At 39.0% G+C, this 19,050-nt stretch overlaps 1 protein-coding gene across 1 annotated transcript; it reads left to right on the top strand.

Moving 5' to 3' along the window:
• The first annotated feature begins 11,524 nt into the window (after positions 1-11,524).
• On the top strand, positions 11,525-18,696 carry LIN7C (lin-7 homolog C, crumbs cell polarity complex component). Its single transcript, XM_052653130.1, has 5 exons — positions 11,525-11,561; positions 14,680-14,798; positions 15,055-15,126; positions 17,393-17,602; positions 18,375-18,696. Exons 1-5 carry the CDS (start codon positions 11,525-11,527, stop codon positions 18,528-18,530), a joined length of 594 nt encoding a protein of 197 aa, XP_052509090.1. The 3' UTR covers positions 18,531-18,696.
• Positions 18,697-19,050: the final 354 nt, after the last annotated feature.

The raw sequence follows: 19,050 nt of genomic DNA, 5'->3' as shown, positions 1-19,050 counted from the left end.
ATATTTAAGCTGGGAGATGAAGTTCAAAACAGAAAATTAATAAGAAGGGAAAGTATCATTTTAACAACAGCCATGTAAAAGCAAGCTAGGTCCAGAGCTACCATCTTTCTACCACTCACCAGCCTCACCCACATTTCATACAATGAATGATCCCTGAGCTTGGGTAACATGCTATATACTTTGTGACCTGCTGGAAAGTCAAAGAAGAATGAAATACCATCTCTATTCTTCTAGTGAACCTAAGCGTTCAGTATCTGATTGGAGAAAACAAATAGGTTGGTAAACACAATACAATATTGGTAATGTAAAATTGAAGTACAGGGAATAGACCTTGAGAAGTGGGCTTCAAAGGGTGATCAGAGAAGAAAAGCAAGTCATGGAGAAAGAAGGGCAGGTAAACATTGGACTGTTAGGGAAGCATGAGAAGAGGTGAGCAGCAAGACTGCATATAGAACATGAAAGGAAGGAGTGGGTGATGAAATTGCTTATTACAAAAGCATCCAAATCCCGTTTCTAGCCACTGGGATACCATTCTCACCATCATGCTCTTTCAACCTCCCAAAAGTCATCTTCCACAGGAAATCCAAAGGTAACAAGCATGTTGTGATTTTTGTAAATATTACGGTAGCTTCAGAGGCTGTGGGGAAGGATTTCAGAGTAAAAAATTCAGCAGTGTCTTTCTCCCCTACCCTCTTGTCCCTTCTCATCTCACCGCCCATCCTATATCACCTCATACCACCTCACCCTGGTCCAATTATGTGGAATTTCTCCATTCTTCTTGCAGTGTTGGCACTTTCTAAAAATTGGAACTTAACAGACAATGCTCAAACAAAGGTGACTCTCTCAAAGGAATTTTCTTACTATCTGCTATGAGAATCTAGGTTTCTTCCTCTGTTTATGTCTCTAAAATATAGTTTTAATTGTAGTTGTTCAGTTTTTAAGATCTTCTGATGGCTCACTCTAGCTCAAAGTATAAACCCAAGGATTCAGGAGCCCCCACAATCCACCTCAGCCTAAATCTGAGTGAGGAGCGGCCATGTGGCTTGCAAGATCTTAGCTCCCCGACCAGGGATCAAACCTGTACCCCTTGGAGTGGAAGTGTGGAGTCTTATCCATTGGAGCATCAGGGAGGTCCCCACCTCAGCCTAAATGTTAGCCCTTATTTTCTTCTGCACCCACCTAACCCCAGGTGTGTATCCATACTCCCACTGAAGCCCTCCTCATTTCCTAAACAGGAAGTATGTTTTTTTCCCTGCCTGGCTCTGCTCACATAGCCCTCTTTCATTCCCATTCCCCATTTACCCATTTGTCAACATTCTGATCATTGCTCAACAAATGTTTCCTTCTTGCTAAAGCTCAGTTTCTCGGTCTCACACCATTCACATTTTGTGCTGGATAATTCTTCATTGAGGGGGCTGTCCTGCCAATTTTAAGATGCTAAAGCAGCATCTCCAGCCTCTACCCGCTAGATGCCAGTAGCAATCTTCACCCCCATCCCACCATCTGCAGTCGTGACAATTAAAAATATCTCCAGACGCTGTCAAATGTTCTCTGGGCTCCGAAATAGCCTCTGTTTGAGAACCCCTGCTCTTTGAATTTTTTTTTCTGGTTACCCTTGATGAGAAATCACTTTATCCCACTCTTTACTATACAACATTACTCTATTAAAACCTGTGCAACTAAAGCAGTAAGAACAGAAATGATAATGTTTAGAGAACTTCCCTGGTGGTCTTTTCATACTGTTCAGGGGGTTTTCAAGGCAAGAAAGCTGAAATTTTTGCCATTCCCTTCTCCAGGAATTGATGCCTTCGAGTAGGAGAAGACTCTTGAAAGTCCCTTGGACTGCAAGATCAAACCAGTCAATCCTAAAGGAAATCAATCCTGAATATTCATTGGAGAGGCTAAAGCTGAAGCTGAAGCTCCAATACTTTGACCACCTGATGCAAAGGGACAACTCATTGGAAAAGACCCTGATGCTGGGAAAGATTGAAGGCAGGAGGAGAAGGGGATGACAGAGGACAAGATGTTTGGATGGCATCACTGACTCAATGGACATGAGTTTGAGCAAGCTTTGGGAGTTGGTGAAGGACAGGGAAGCCTGGCGTGCTGCAGTCCATATGGTCACAAACAGCTGGACATGACTGAGCAACTGAACAACAGCAACAACCTGGTGGTCTGGTGGCTAAGACCCTGCACTCCTAATGCAAGGGCCTTGGTTTGATCCCTGGTCAGGGAACTGGGGCACATATATCACAACTAAAGATCCTGAGTGTCACAACTAAAACCTGGCACAGCGAAATTAAATTAAGAAGGAAAAAAATGAACTGAGAGGAGGCATTATAAAAAAAAATAAAAACATTTAGCACCATCTGTCTTTTGATTCTGGGGTTGATCTGATGTCTATGCCGATATCCCCTTTCACTGGGTGTTGTGACCTCTGTGAAAGCAGGATGCATCTTCCTGGCATCTCTAGGACTCAGTATAATGCTTTACTATAGTGCTAAGTGTATCAGTCACTAAGATGTGCCCAACTCTTTGCAACCACATGGACTGCAGCACGCCAGACTTTTCTGCCCTTCACTATCTCCCAGAGTTTGTTCAAACTCATATCCATTGAGTCAGTGATCCATCCAAACATCTCATCTTCTGTTGCCCTCTTCTCCTCCTGCCCTCAATCTTTCCCAGCATCAGGGTCTTTTCCAATGAGTCAGCTCTTTGCACCAGGGGGCCAAAGCATTAGAGCTTCAGCTTCAGCATCAGTCCTTCCAATGAATATTCAGGGCTGATTTCCTTTGGGATTGACTGGTTTGATCTCCTTGCTAACCAAAGGACACTCAAGAGTCTTCCCCAGCACTCCAATTTGAAAGCATTAATTCTTTGACTCTCAGCCTTCTTTATGGTCCAGCTGTCACATGCGTACATGACTACTGGAAAAACCATAGCTTTGACTATACAGACCTTTGTTGGCAAGGTAATATCTCTGCTTTTTAATGTGCTATCTAGGTTTGTCATAGCTTTTCTTCCAAGGATCAAGTATCTTTTAGTCTCTTGACTGCAGTCACCATCTGCAGTGATTTTGGAGCCCAAGAAAATAGAATCTGTCACTGTTTCTACTTTTCCCCCTTCTATTTGCCATGAAGTGATGGGACTGGATGCCATGATCTTAATTTTTTCTCAGTGTTGAGTTTTAAGCCAGCTTTCCCACCCTCCTCTTTCACCTTCATCAAGAGGCTGTTTAGTGGTAATCGGGACATATTTGCAGACTTGATGTGATAAAGGCTGTAGTCCCTAACTAGCCATTTGATAGACGCATCAGTTGAAAGATTGAGAAGCTAATTATTCTCATGCTGTTTTGCAAAGTTCTGTCCATACCTAACAAGTTACAAGAAGTTTTACAAACAATGAATTCTGGAGAGTCTGGGGTTTGTTTTTTTTGTTTGTTTGTTTTTATGTCTTCACATTTTGGAATGGTTTGTGATTGAATAAATGTTAATTTTCAGACTCAATTTTCGCTAACATAGTAATGTGGTTCATTTCAATGAAAATTTTAGTTTAAGTCAGTTTGCTGACTAAATGATTTTTTCAAAGCTTAAATGTAAATATAAAGTAGTGGGCCCAATCGTAAAACATAGTGCTTCAGTAAAGGCTGGTAGAAAGCATTTCTGGATTGTTTCGTTTGTGTAGATTTCATTGTCCAAATTGCTTGAGAGTTCCTTGAGGGTCGGAGCACATCTGGCCTTTTTTCTCATAGCACTTGCTGAGTAAATTCTTTTGAATTAATTAATTAATTGAATTAATTATAAATTTTCTAACAGGGAAAAAATAATCTATCAACCTAGAATATTCCAGGAACTAAGTTTAAAGTTAAGTTTTGAAAGTTGTGGTATGGTTTGGCAAATTTTCCAGCCCAGGGGTCCCCAGCCTCTGGATCTAATGCCTGATAATTAGAGGTGGAGCTGATGTAACAATACTATAGACTGCACAATAAATGTAATGCCCTTGAATCATCTCAAAACCACCCCCCACCCCTCAGTCTGTGGAAAAATCTTCCACAGAACTTGTCCTGGTGCCAAAATGATTGGAGACCTTTGTTCTAGAGGCTTATCCCAGCATTCTTTTTCCTCTTTTTCCCAGGGGGACAAAGTTGAGATTTTTAACTGGGCCCTTTGTCATTCAAAATAAAATACTTGCCCCAAATTACATATTTCTGGATTTCTTTTACTTACTTTAAATGCACAGCTATTTTGAAGTTTTGTGTTTATATGCAGCTGCACCTATATTAACTAATACATATTCAATTGTAATTCAACGATACTTTTGAATAACTACTATGCATTAGTTCAGTTCTCAGGAAAGAGAACACATTACAAAAACCACCAAATACAAATGTTCCTTTTGTACTTGAACCTTTCTGAATCAAAATTTATGTGATAGGCCTCTGGCATTGAAAAAATATATATATATACACATACACATATTCATCCACACTGTTATATATATCATAAATTAGCTAAATTAGATGACATGAATAAAGATATTATTTATATATAATATATAGTAAGTAAATATGTATATGAATAGTTGTTCATAGTATTCTCTTTACTCTTGTATAAGGTTGATGGTAATGTTCCCTGTTTTATTCTTGATTTTAATAATTTAAATCTTCTCATTTTCTCCTGATCAGTCTACCTAAAGGTCTGTCAACATTCTTGATCTTTGCAAGGAGCCAAATTTTCATTTCATTTATTTTTCGCATGTGTATATATATATATATATATATATATATATATATATATACACACACACACACACAAATATATACACACATATACATGAACACATATGTGTATATATGTATATTTTTAATTCTCTAATATTTATTTTTCTTTCCTTCTACTTATTTTGGATTTAGTTTGCTCTTCATTTTTGAACCTCTTAAGAGAAAAGGTTAGGTTTTTTATTTCAGGTCTTCTTCATTTTTAACATAAGCTTTTATAGCTATAAATTTCCCTCTAAGTACTGCTTTAGCTACACAACAGATGTACTTCTTTCAAAGCCCTGCAGATAATTCTGATGTGCTAACTTGGTATTTCTTTGCCAACATAAATTTTTGTTTTTCCATCTCCCAGTAGGGTTGCTGACTTTGTGTCCACAAAGCTTTTCTTATAAAGCAAAACGTCTTGGTTTTGGTTTGGTTTTGAGATTGCTTGCAGCTCAAAGATTTGTTTTCAGAGACTGATCAAAAAAGTAAGGGCCTGTTTGTTTTCACTGATCTTGTCTGTGAAGTGAAGATTTAGGTTATATAGGACCTTCTTACAAAGCCCTTTTAGTTGGAATTTTCCTTCCCAGCTTGTATTTCTAGAGTTTATTCTTGGCAGCCCTGACACAATGTTTATGTCATTTGAGCAGAGGTCAACTAATAGTGAGAGCTTCCTGTGCTACCATGAATCCTCTCCCCTGGCCTCTGTACTTTGTTATTTGCCTTTCTTTGTCCATAATTTGGCAGCATTATCACCCAGTCCACGTGACAAGTGACATCATTGCTATAATGAGAATTCCAAGCAGCACCACTGGATCTAAGCCCATCTGTGTGCTTGCTCCCACACTTGAGAAAACAAATTCCAAATTCATTCAGCATGCCGGTGCCATTTAGTCACTGTGACATATCCCAAATTTTGGACTCTATGCAAAAACCGATCTGTGCCCACAAAATTAATCATGGAACACATTTTATGACGTTTGACAACAACTTAAAAGGTTCTTATCCTTGGCAGGTGGCTCTGCCAATCTGCAAGTATGTGCACGACAAATTCTGAACAATATATTGTGTGCCTGAAAATACATCGTGCAGGATGCATACCCTGGAGAGAGCCAGAGTGAGTCCAAACAATTCTGAAGTCTGTCTCAGTGACACATAAGCCAGACTGCTGTCTTGTGAAGGAAGGATGATGGCCTTAGGTACACATAGAACGCCAAAGAAAAGGCAACAGCTCATGTGCCAGTAAATGCTGAGAACATTGGCACAATTGCCTGTGTTGGCAGGACCAAGAGTGAGATGGCTAATTTAAGCGACAAGATCCTGGCAAACAGGATTATTTAGGGTGCGTCAGGAAGATGCCAGAAAAATGCATCAATCTGTGCCTTTACATGTACTGTAGAGTGATGATGAAACAACTGACATTAAAAAAAGTAAACCCTTACACTTTAATATAATCTGCAACTCATTCTAATAACAAGTAGGCTTTACCTTAGATTTCTGGTACTCTGAGATGGGGTTTTTGTGTTCAGAGCTAAGATCTGTGACCAAGAAAAATTCCCTTCTAAAGGTATTCTTGAAGAGATTTCCCCATATTGTGGTGTTTAATTGATTACACCAAGTGTTTTCATATATTGTTTATTTAAAATGCAAGCTATTTCACATATGACACTTCACATTCACTTCAAATAAAAAAAGCCATTTGTCTAAAATTTTACTTTTCTGAAGTGTGTATTATAGAAACTCAGTTAGAAAAATTAAGAAAACTGAGACTTTAATTGTACCTATATTGTTTCCATGTCCTGGCTATTATAAACAGTGCTGTGATGAACTTTGGGGTACATGTGTCTCTTTCAATTCTGGTTTCCTCAGTGTGTATGCCCAGCAGTGGGATTGCTGGGTCATAAGGCAGTTCTATTTGCAATTTTTTAAGGAATCTCCACACTGTTCTCCATAATGGCTGTACTAGTTTGCATTCCCACCAACAGTGTAGGAGGGTTCCCTTTTCTCCACACCCTCACCAGCATTTATTGCTTGCAGATTTTTGGATCACAGACATTCTGACTGGTGTGAAGTGGTACCTCATTGTGGTTTTGATTTGCATTTCTCTAATAATGAGTGATGTTGAGCATCTTTTCATGTGTTTGTTAGTCATCTGTATGTCTTCTTTGGAGAAATATCTATTTAGTTCTTTGGCCCATTTTTTGATTGGGTCACTTATTTTTCTGGAATTGAGCTGCATAAGTTGCATGGAAACAACCTAGATGTCCATCAGCAGATGAATGGATAAGAAAGCTGTGGTACATATACACAATGGAGTATTACTCAGCCGTTAAAAAGAATACATTTGAATCAGTTCTGATGAGATGGATGAAACTGGAGCCGATTATACAGAGTGAAGTAAGCCAGAAAGAAAAACACCAATACAGTATACTAACACATATATATGGAATTTAGAAAGATGGCAATGATGACCCTGTATGCAAGACAGCAAAAAAGACACAGATGTGTATAGCGGACTTTTGGACTCAGAGGGAGAGGGTGGGATGATTTGGGAGAATGGCATTGAAACATGTATACTATCATGTAAAAATCGAATCGCCAGTCTATGTCTGATGCAGGATACAGCATGCTTCTGGCTGGTGCCCGGGGATGACCCAGAGGGATGTTATGGGGAGGGAGGTGGGAGGGGGGGTTCATGTTTGGGAACGCATGTACACCTGTGGTGGATTCATGTCAATGTATGGCAAAACCAATACAGTATGTAAAGTAAAATAAAGTAAAAATTAAAAAAATTTTTTTAAATAAATAAAAAATAAAACAAAAAAATAATAATAATAATTGTACCTATAGAAGCCTAAATAGGTCCTTTTATGTAAGAGTAATGTTTTACTCTGTAATAAGATGTAACTCTTTTAAATACGTATTCTATATGGTAGTGCCTATTTGTATACAATTCAACAGGCAATGAAATAGTAAAACCTTCCACTGGGAGTATCTGACTTCCTCATACTACTTTCTACTTTCCTAGGTTCCCCAGATAGCCTCCCATCCCCAATGTTCCCACCCACTCCAGTTTTCTCTTAATTGATGCTGTCTTAGTACATTTTTCTTGCAGTGTCTTAAGAAAGTTCTTATATCTACAACCTACTTAGGACTTTCATTTTTTTATACAAACATGATATTTGCGTAATTTAGCTTTCACTGAGATTTGTCTAGACTCAGACTTCCTATTTTAATTTGAGTGTTCCTCTTCATATGAGACAGGAAGTAATGTGAGCAAGCAACAGGTGATGAAGAGTGCTTCCACAGGAAGAGTAATTCTTGATTAGGAAGCTGGCTGATTTAATAATCTAGCAGAACCATAAGAACAAAAGCAGCTCTGCCTCCTTTGAGATGCAGAACAGTGATCAGTCTTCTCTTCGGTAAAGTGAAGGAGTTGGAACTCTCTAGACCTCTCCTAACTCTAAACCTCAAAAATATATGAATTAGGGAAGGATATTTTAGGAACACTGGCCTCACGTATTAACTGATCCTTTCATTTACTTTGCGTGTTGAATATAAATCTGTTAACTAATTTGAATCATAGTTTCTCCACTCAGAAGTAGCTCCTAATGCTTTTTCTTCCTTACCTATGCTTCAAATAATTAGCCATCTGTAGTGTTCTGAGTCCCAATTCTTTAGAACATGACTTTTTATTCTTTTCATTCTCTCTGAAAACTTTGAGGATCTTCTACTTACCCCTGGAATTCAGAAATTTTATGATGATTATATGTATTAAGAAATTACCAAGGGTAGGGAACCATTTGAAAGGAACAAAGCAAACAATCCACAATTCCAGTTCATGAGACTAGTTCCTATTCCTGTTAATCAGTGTGTGTGTATCTGTATGTGTGTGTGTGTGTGTGTGTGCACATGCTCAGTCATGCCCAACTCTTTGTGACCCCATGTACTGTAGCCTGCCAGGCTCCTCTGTCCATGAGATTTTCCAGGCAAGAATACTGGAACAGGTTGCCATTTCCTTCTGCAGAGGATCTTCCATACAGAGGGACTGAACCTGCATCTCTTGCATCTCCTGCATTGGCAGGCAGATTCTTTACCACTAATGCCACCTGAAAAACCCCTGCCAATCAGAGTAGAACCTCACAATTCATGTGGCATGAGGTAAAGAACTTAGAAGGGTATTTATTAGATTACCCTTCCCTTATACCTTAGAAGGGTATAAGGGAACACAATTAGCCCTTCACAAAAGACTGAACTGGTTCCATTCAACAAAGCTTAAAATTAAGCCTCAAAAAACAAAATTATTTTTAAGTGCCCCATCTACATTTCAAAACAAATCTCAAAGGATATTTATACAAATATAAAATATCTAGCTCCCACAAATGTAAATTTTGCAATGTTTAGCCTTACTTATTTAGTGAGTTACCAATCATGCAAGAGGCAAGAAATTATGGGCTTCCTAGGTTTGGCTAGTGAAGGAAGAATCTGCCTGCCAATGCAGGAGATGCAACAGATGAGGGTTCAATCCCTGAGTCAGGAAGATCCCTGGAGGAGGGCATGGCAACCCACTCCAGTATTCTTGTCTGGAGAATCTCATGGACAGAAGGCTATGGTCAACAGGACCATGAAGAGCTGGACACAACTGAAGCAACTTAGTATGCATGCATAAGCCATAATTAAGAGAAAAATCAACAGAAATAGCACAGATGACAGACTTAGTAGATAAAGACATTAAAACTGTCTTTATAATTTTACTCCATATGTTCAAGAAGCTAGAGGAAATACTGAGCATGTTAAGTGAGTACATGGAAAATGCAAACACACACACACACACACACACACACACACACACACCCCTAAATCAAACTGCTGAAGATAAAATAGACAAATATCTGAGATGAAAAATGAACTAGATGGGATTAAGAGAATATTTTATGTTGAAAAACGGAAACAGAAACCCTGAAAAGCTGAAATGAACAGAGTATTGGTGAGCTGCAAACAATGTCAGGCATGGGAATATACATGTAAATAGAGTTATCAAAAGAGAGGAGTTGGAGGATGGAAGAAAAGAAAATCTTTGAATGTCTGTACTTGTCTTTCTCCATATAGCATTCTTAGTGCCTAGCAAGGTGTCTGATAGACATTAAGCATTTAATAAACATTTGTTGAACATCTGTGACAAATAATAACAACAATAAAAAATAAATACATGAATGCTTTTGCAGGCTATAAGGGCCATTAGGGACCAATAAGGAGAAGAGGATGGAAAAGGGAAGCTTAGTAGAAGTGATATGTCTTCACAGCCCTGGAGGATGGGTTCAGTCTGAGGATGTATATAGCCTAGAGAGCCAGAGGAGACGGGGAAGGGTGATCCATTTAAGAAAACACAAATGAAGATTTGGAAACAAGAAGAAACATGGTTTTGAATATTCCTCCTCTACTGGAGTGTCTACTCCATTTGAGGGATAAAGAGAAATTAGGTTAGACAGATGAGTTAGGCTCGTAGTACACAAAGCTTTGGGCTTCCCAAGCAGTGCAGTAGTAAAGAATCTGCATGCCAATGCAAGAGACACAAGAGACATGGGTTTGATTACTGGGTCCCAAGGATCCCCTGGAGTAGGAAATGGCAACTTGTCCCAGTATTCTTGCCTGGAAAATTCCGTGGACAGAGAAGCCTGGCAGGCTACAGTCCATGGGCCCGAAAAGAGTTGGACATGAATGAGCACACACACAACTTTAGAAACAGGAAACAAAGGTAGAAGCCACTGAAAATTTTCAAGGGGAAAACAAAAAGTATGATGGTGGCATTCATGATGGACTAGAAGAAAATATGTTGAATGCAAACAGTGGATGGGGGCAACTAGGAAGTTGTTAAAACAATCCTGTCATGAACTGTTGAAAAGCTGTTTGTGAAAGCACCCAAATGATTATCAGCATAGACTAGCACTTGAATAAATGTTACTGGACTCTAAATACTGGGCAAATTAATATTTCACTTAAGGACTAAAGCTTTCTTGGTTTAAGAAAATTTCAAAAGTGGCCCTAAGAATCTGTAATGTATTAAAAATATCGCTTGATTCCTAATACATCATTTTAGAGGCTTCCCTGGTGACTCAGTGATAAAGAATCCAACTGCCAATGTAGGAAGCTGCAGGTTCCATCCCTGGGTCGAGGAGATCCCCTGGAGACAGAAATGGCAACCCACTTCAGTATTCTTGACTGGAATCCCATAGACAGAGGAGCCTGGTGGTCTACCGTCCATGGAATTGCAAACAGTTGAACAGGACTGAGCAACTAACCACCACCCAGTTTCATTGCTTAAGAATGTTAAGAACTCAGACACAGAACTTCTACGTAGGACAGATGGATAAACTGAGGCCAAAAAAACGATGTGAGCACTCCAAGTTCACAGAGCCCCAAACAGTCAAGCTGGAACTAGAGTCCAAACTCTACCTTGTGAAACCAAGGGCTCCAAGGGAAAAGAATATGGCTCGAATCCCCAGGAATGGGGCAAGAGTCGGGAAACGGACTCTTTTCAACTATACTTGGCCGAGGGATTTCAAAATCTTAAGACTGTTGAACTGCAGCACAAGACTGGCCTCGGAAACCCACTACCCGCACACTCTCTACCTCGGGAAGACTCGACGAGGCCCAGAGCCACCTCTCCCGCTCTCGCGATACCTGCTCCCGGCTCCGCTAGGCCCCGCCCCTCCACCGCAGCCCCTCTGTCGTCACTTCCTGTGGGTCTGCAGGCAGAGGGAGAAGATGGCGGCCCTGGGGGAACCCGTGCGACTGGAGAGGGGTGAGTGGGGCCGAGCCTGGGACCGACGTGGGCGGAGGAGGTAGGGGAGTGCCTTGCCGTCCAAGGGGGCGAGTGGGCCAAGCACCGAGACCCCGAACCAGCTTTCGCTCGCGCTGGCGCCTGTGGCCACCGATGTCGATGCGCCGGGCCCGGGGAGGGGGCTTGACGCTCTTGACTGATCCTGAGACCCCTTCTGTGTTCACATGGACTATTCCGGGGCACAGCATAGTTCACTACCACTTGTCTGCATTCGCAGACACACGCTGTACACGCTCTCCCTGGGTGGGCACGGCCTACTTTGCTTTCAGAGACGTGTCAAGCTGAGCAAATATCCCACGCCCAGTTCGGACAGACTACACGCCTTGCCCGTATTGACGCGTTCATACACAGTGTTCGCGCCTTCACTCACCCAGCCGGGACACTCAGCGCGTTCCCACCAACCCCTTCTCATTTATGCACAGATGCCATCATTACTTCCACCACAACCTCGCTTGTATACGTATTGGGGGTATTTCCTGCCTGTGGTGTCCCTCCCGGGTACGGAGAAGGTGCTTTATAAAAATCCTGCTGTGGTTCTGGAAAGAAGGTTGCATAACTGGAAAGAATAGTGATTGTAAATTACGTTAAAGTGCAGCAGCATTCTTCATTACAAATCCTACGATTGCTAACTGGTTGATTGCTTGCTTTTTAGAGCACGCTGTCAAGGAAAATAAAACCTGTTCTGCTAAGTAATTAAAAACCGAAAAGCCAGTGAAGTAAAAGACTATGAGCCTAAAAACGTACTGTTGCCGTTTTTTAGCATTCCACTATTCCCCAAATTCTTTATTTCATATAATTTCAAGTATACTTTTGACACACCTGTATTAGAAGTCATCATTAAGAGTCAGAAAGTAAAACTAGACATTTCGAGTACTAGTAGTAAACAAAGTATAAGATGGAGATTGACAGTCTCTTTAAATATTAACATTTGCATTTACAGTCTGACTATTTAAGTAGCTTCTGCTCTAAAAAGGGATACATTTTTAGAGTTGAATTTTGGAGTCTTTCCTCATATCTTTACACAGCCCCATTTAACATTATTTATTCCTTGTGGTATTTACTATTTGTAAGCCTCTTTACAAGTAATGTTTTCCTCCAGCCCACCAGACCATTAATTAAAGTATCATTTTGACAGAGTAGCAGCTTACTCTGGGAAGATTTGCTAAGTTAGGCCTAAGCCTGTGACATGTTTTTCCAAGCACAATGACACTGTGCTTTGTAGATGGGAACAGATTTGTTTGGTGTTAACTGGAGTAGGTGTTTTTCTTTGAAAACTAGTTGTAGAATTCTAGCATGTTGGCAGTCTTTTGTATTGTTAAGTGCAGTACAAAATGTGAAGCTTCACCTCTGGCATTTAGTTTTGGTAGTCCTGGCTTTTTGTTTTTTCCTGTTTCAGAGTTCATTTCAGTTCTGCAGTAAGAGTGCTCAGAACCTGAGGATAAGCTATTAGTGGATGCCATTTAGCAGGATAAGAAAGATTACATCCACTCTGATTCTTACTTAGCATTCTGTTTAACAGATTCTATTAAGAAACTCTCCCAGCGATCCTATAGTATAAAATTAGTTCATATGATCAAGATCCTGAATGCCTTCAAAGACATTGAAACAAGATTTAGTGGAACACATTTGAGAACATACTGGGTACAGTTTAGGTTCAGTAAAGAATATTTATACTTTTTCAATTTTTTGTTAGTTGGAAATTTTCATGTAGCTTGTTTATTATAATTTTGTAGGTCAGAATATTTGATGAACGTGCACTCCCGATTCACCAGCTATTCTGATGGTGGGAGATGAGAATAGGGGAAGTTTTTTCCCCCTGCATTGGATTAACATCAGTTTAAGCTTCTATTACCTGAAATTGAAAAATGTACTTCTTTCTTCACTACATTTATTTTCAATTTTCCAGTTGCAAGCAAAGACAGCCATACTGATTCTATAAAGAGAAAAGTTCCAATCCTTTAGTGTAATAGAAAATTTGGAATTTCTTCCACTTAAGACAAAAGGAGGGAAGGAACTTTAGAATAATAAGTACTCTAGCCCCCTGTGGTACAAAAACTGTTAAAAAAAAAAATCAGGGGAGAAATAGTATGAAACATGACTGAATCTTGTAAAAGTTTCTTAATTTGTAAAACACTTTTTCCTGACACTTCACAATGAGAACTGCCTAACAGGCTTAATATATTTCTATAAAAGTATAGAACATCTTTATGTTTCTTATTAATTGGTGCTAATGTAACATAACATTTATGCTTGCCACATGCCAGCCCTTACCATGTGTTTTTGTTTCATTGGTCATGTAATTCTTACAAAGGAGATATACTGTTATTTCTATTTTGTAGTGGAAAACAGACACAGGGAGTTTAAGTTACTTGCCCAAGATCACCCAGCTGTTACTGATACCATATTCACAAACTAATTGCTTTGTGTTTTGTAAACATGTATTTGACTGAGCTTGTCCTAATTAAAACACTGTGTGATGATCCTAAGTTGAAAGCAGACCAGTTAATTTTACTCATTTGTATCATTGTTTTAAATTGTATTCCTGCCAGTTACTAACTGCACATGTTATTGAAAAGTTTTTGTGTGTACATATATATTTTCTTTTGGGAAATAGTGACTTCATTAGCACACAGCATTTTATACTGCTCAGCACTTTGGTTACTACTGGTGGTAGGTGAATTTTTATTGACTAAGTAGCTTCTGATAATGCTGTCATCTTTTCTGAAGTACTTCAATGTTCATGTGTCTGTGACATTTGAGCTCCAGTTCTTTCTTGTGACGTTTAGGACTTTATATTTGTTTTCCTGTGTCTCTTAAAGATACGGTTTTTCAGATTTTATGCATGTTCAACATCAGTTTTTCTTCCTAATCTGCTGTATAATTTAACATTCTTCTCAGTCTTTACATTCCCACCCTCCATACATGAACCACCCCCACACACAAGTTCATACTCTTAGGCTTTTTTTCCTCTGTGTTCTTATATTTCTTGTTAGCCATTGAGGAATAAATCCTAAATGCTGCACTGTTACAGAGGCATTTACAGAAAATTATCTATCAGTGTGTGTTTGTTTAACTCTAGATATTTGTAGAGCAATTGAATTGTTGGAAAAACTGCAAAGAAGTGGAGAGGTACCACCACAGAAACTTCAGGCTCTACAAAGAGTCCTTCAGAGTGAATTCTGCAATGCTGTAAGAGAGGTAAGTAAATGTGATTAAAATTGACTATAAACTTGCGTTATTTAGGGTAAGATAACATTCTGAAATTTGGGTTTGTAGTTTCTTAAAGTTAACTTTAGAACCCACTCCTCTCATTTTTGGAATTTCTAACAGAAAAACATGGTACAAAGATGCATAACTTTTTCTGAAGTTTTGACATATTTATTAACTTTAAAAAGAACTCAAGCGTGTTATATTTTGAGATTTAAAATCACAGTGATAACTTTGGGTTTTGCAGGTATATGAACATGTCTACGAGACTGTGGACATCAGTAGCAGTCCTGAAGTGAGAGCTAATGCAACTGCAAAGGTACATTTTTTTCATTTACTGAAAGTGAGAGGATTCATCACAAATTAGAGGTTTAAAATGTGACGTTATTAGTTTCATAATAGACTTATTTTAAAAACTAACAAATAGTACCTTTCAAGTTACACTAAACTCGATTACTGAAAAGTAGGATTTTTTAATTGGCTTTACAAACACATTTTATGCAGTCTGCTGCTACTGCTAAGTTGCTTCAGTCGTGTCCAATTCTGTGCGACCCCATAGACGGCAGCCCACCAGGCTCCCCCGTCCCTGCGGTTCTCCAGGGAAGAACAGTGGAGTGGGTTGCCATTTCCTTCTCCAGTGCATGAAAGTGAAAAGTGAAAGTGAAGTCGCTCAGTCGTGTCTGACTCTTAGCGACTCCATGGACTGCAGCCCACCAGGCTCCTCTGTCCATGGGATTTTCCAGGCAAGAGCACTGGAGTGGGTTGCCATTGCCTTCTCTGTTATGCAATCTAGATGATACATTAAAATATATTTGCACACAAATAATACATATATATAATATGTGGTTGCTGTAGGTAATATATATATCATTATGTAAATATTCATCAAAATTCTGAGGTATGGATTATTAGTCTCATTTTATTGGTGAGGAAGCATCAAATTAGATTACTTGCTTCAGATCACACGAATAGTAAATGGTAGATCTGAGGTGCTCCCCTATGTTGCCATTCACTTTCTGCTTAACCTTAAATCTTCAAATAGGAGGTTACCTCCTCAGAGCTACAGGTGGCAGCTTTTATGTGTTTTTCTGTACCAGTGTTTTCCTCAAATAATTCAAGCATTGATCTCTGTCCATCATATGTGGTGGTGGTGGTTCAGTCATTAAGTTGTGTCTGACTCTTTACAACCCCATGGACTATAGCATACCAGGCTTCTCTGTCTTCCTTTATCTCCTGGAGTTTACTCAGATTCATGTCCTTTGAAGCGATGATGCTTTCTGGCCATCTCATCATATGTGGGTTGGAATAAGTTTCTGTCAGTAGTAGGTGACTTATACTGAAACTAGTCATTAGCAGGTAACTATTCATTGATAGTTAACTGCTTCACAAAAGGCAATATTGAATTCTCTGTTGAGTCTTGTGGGTATTGTTTGACAGAGTGGGAAAAACAATTAAAACTTGGGTTTAATTCCTGACTTTCATAGCCTCCTGAACTTCTGAGCCTTTGTTCCATTATCTCTAAAATGAAGCCTGTTTAAGAGCTTAGAGTATTCAGCAAATCTTGATTTTCTCTCTTTCTTCCCATGTTTCTCATATACCCTGATTTAATACACAAAGAAATAGTACCAGATTACTTAATTACATTTAAAAGCAAAATGAAACCCAAGTCCTCAACTTTGTGTTAGAATTCCTCTGAATTAGTCTAAACTTGAAAGATGTGGCTCTGTATGGGTTAATATACAGTGCAAATAGTACAGCAGCCAGAATGACTGCATGAAAGGACACCTGCCTACGTTTAGGTTACACACATGGGTTGTGCCGCCCCAAATGCCCCACAGTTGGTGGCATGTGAGGATAGGGGCTTCTCCTTGTTAGTGTGCGCAGCGTTCATCTTCCTGGCAAGGCCTGCTTGCCAAGCACTGCACAGAAGTTCTGGGCACAGGAAGGACCAGGAGTCACCTGAACTACCTCAGCACTGTTGCATAATCCCAGAGTAAGCTTTCCAGTCGTCCTCTTAAAACACCATCTGCTTAGCTTATCTTCACTGTCAGTGAATTTATGGACATTCAGACATCAAAAATACTTCAAAAGTGGCTTTTAATTTGATACTGATTTCTAATTATCAGTATCACTGTGATTCCACAGTGATAAGAGAACACACTCTTACGATTTCAGTACCTTTAGACCATGAAATTTTTCTATTTTGTTTTATGTCCCTGGATATGTTTCAGTTGTCTACTGGTTTATAGTCTATGGGAACTTGAATATAATTTGTATTATGCAATTGTGTGAAAATTGTATAAATCTTATGTTGAATCTGTTCATAGTGCTTTTCAGGTCTACTATCTCCTACTTTTCTATCATTGTATTAATTTTTGAGAGTTTGATATTGAAACTCCAACTAAAAATCTACTTAAAAATGCAGTGGGACTGTATGTAACTTGGTTCTGTATTTTTCAAATCTGCTGTAAATGATGAGGTTACCATACCCTCATAATTTAAAAAAAGAAAGAAGAAAAAGTGGTTTTTAAAAAGGGACAAAAGAGTGACGTATTTTTTTAAATACGTGTAAAATTTTCTTTCAGGCTACCGTTGCTGCATTTGCTGCCAGCGAAGGGCATTCCCATCCTCGAGTTGTTGAGCTACCAAAAACAGAAGAAGGCCTTGGATTCAATATTATGGGAGGCAAAGAACAAAACTCTCCAATCTACATCTCTCGGATAATTCCAGGTGGAATTGCTGATAGACATGGGGGCCTCAAGCGAGGAGATCAGCTCCTTTCTGTTAATGGAGTGGTAGGGATGCATTTTATTTCTGCTTGACCACTTGGGGGTGTATTTGAGTTATAGAAACAGTCGTGCCTGACCCTGACACCATGGCCTGTAGCCTGCCATGCACCTCTGTCCATGGGGATTCTCCAGGCAAGAATACTGGAGTGGGTGGCCATGCCCTCCTCCAGGGGATCTTCCCAACCCAGAGATTGAACTCAGGTCTCCTGCATTGCAGGCAGAGTCTTTACCGTGTGAGCCACCAGGAAAGTCAGAAACAAGATGCAGGGAAAGACCAAGAAGCTTTGTAGTTTAGAAATCCCTTGGAAGACTCTTAGGCATTGCTCTTTAGTGGAGTGATACTTTTTGAAGCACTTTGTGTGTGTTTTGCTTCTTTCCAATGTAAATTAGCACTGCGTAGTGTGATTTTTATGAAGTTATTAAGCTTTTTAGTAGTTAAGGCAGTACATTCAATCGAAAGCCTCTCCTCGGTTTAACTTTATCAAATAGCAATTGCTTGATTTACTTCTGACCTAGTGAAATAATAGGGCATGTAGATTGATAATGCTAGGTATTTGGAACTTAAAAACCAATTCCTGGACTGCAGACAGAATATGATTTAGCAGACAATTTTACACTGATTAAAGTGACTAAGCAGGAGTATTTCATGGGTTTATAGTTTGAAATGCTATAACATTAGCATTTTTTACTTGTATGGGTTTTAAACATTTTTCATTTTGAGTTATTTACAAAACCTAGGTATTAATTTTGTTTCTGTCTGTGGTTTGTTTTTTCGTAGAGTGTTGAAGGAGAGCATCACGAAAAAGCTGTAGAACTGCTGAAAGCAGCGCAAGGAAAGGTTAAATTAGTAGTGCGGTACACACCCAAGGTCTTGGAAGAAATGGAGTCACGCTTTGAAAAAATGCGATCAGCAAAACGCAGGCAACAGACCTAATGCAGTTAAAACCTTTATATTCCATTTTGCTTTTAGCTAGAAAGTTTTACTTGTGACCTACTGATGGCCACATTGCCAACGATTGTAAAAACAACAACAAACTTCCCATGAAATCCTCCTTGCCATTTTATAAATACCTATTTTAACATCATTTATGGTTCCAGAGATGCATACACTTTTTTCTGACAAGAAAAAGTAAAAAGGTAATGAGGGCAGTTCTGTCCTGCTGTTTTTACAGGCCTTTTTCAACAAATGCAGATTTTGTCATAAAGTTGTTATAGATTTTTAAAAATGCTTTTTTAATATTAAAATGTACTTTTACATTCTTAAATCTTTTTTTAGGAAAAAAGGTTTTCTTTATTTGCTTATTTAAAAAGAACAGTTCTCCATTCTTTTTTTTTCCTTTAACCTGTAACATTTCTTTATGCTTTTCCAAGAAATTACACATAATAGTCTCAGCAGTTCATTACACTATGAATTCATTGTTAATATCACTGCTGCGTTTTGTATATGAAACACA

Source organism: Budorcas taxicolor, chromosome 15 (genome assembly GCF_023091745.1).
Source record: "Budorcas taxicolor isolate Tak-1 chromosome 15, Takin1.1, whole genome shotgun sequence".
NCBI lineage: Eukaryota > Metazoa > Chordata > Mammalia > Artiodactyla > Bovidae > Budorcas > Budorcas taxicolor.
The sequence above is the reverse complement of the archived record's forward strand: the minus strand, read 5'-3'. Positions and strand labels throughout refer to the sequence as shown.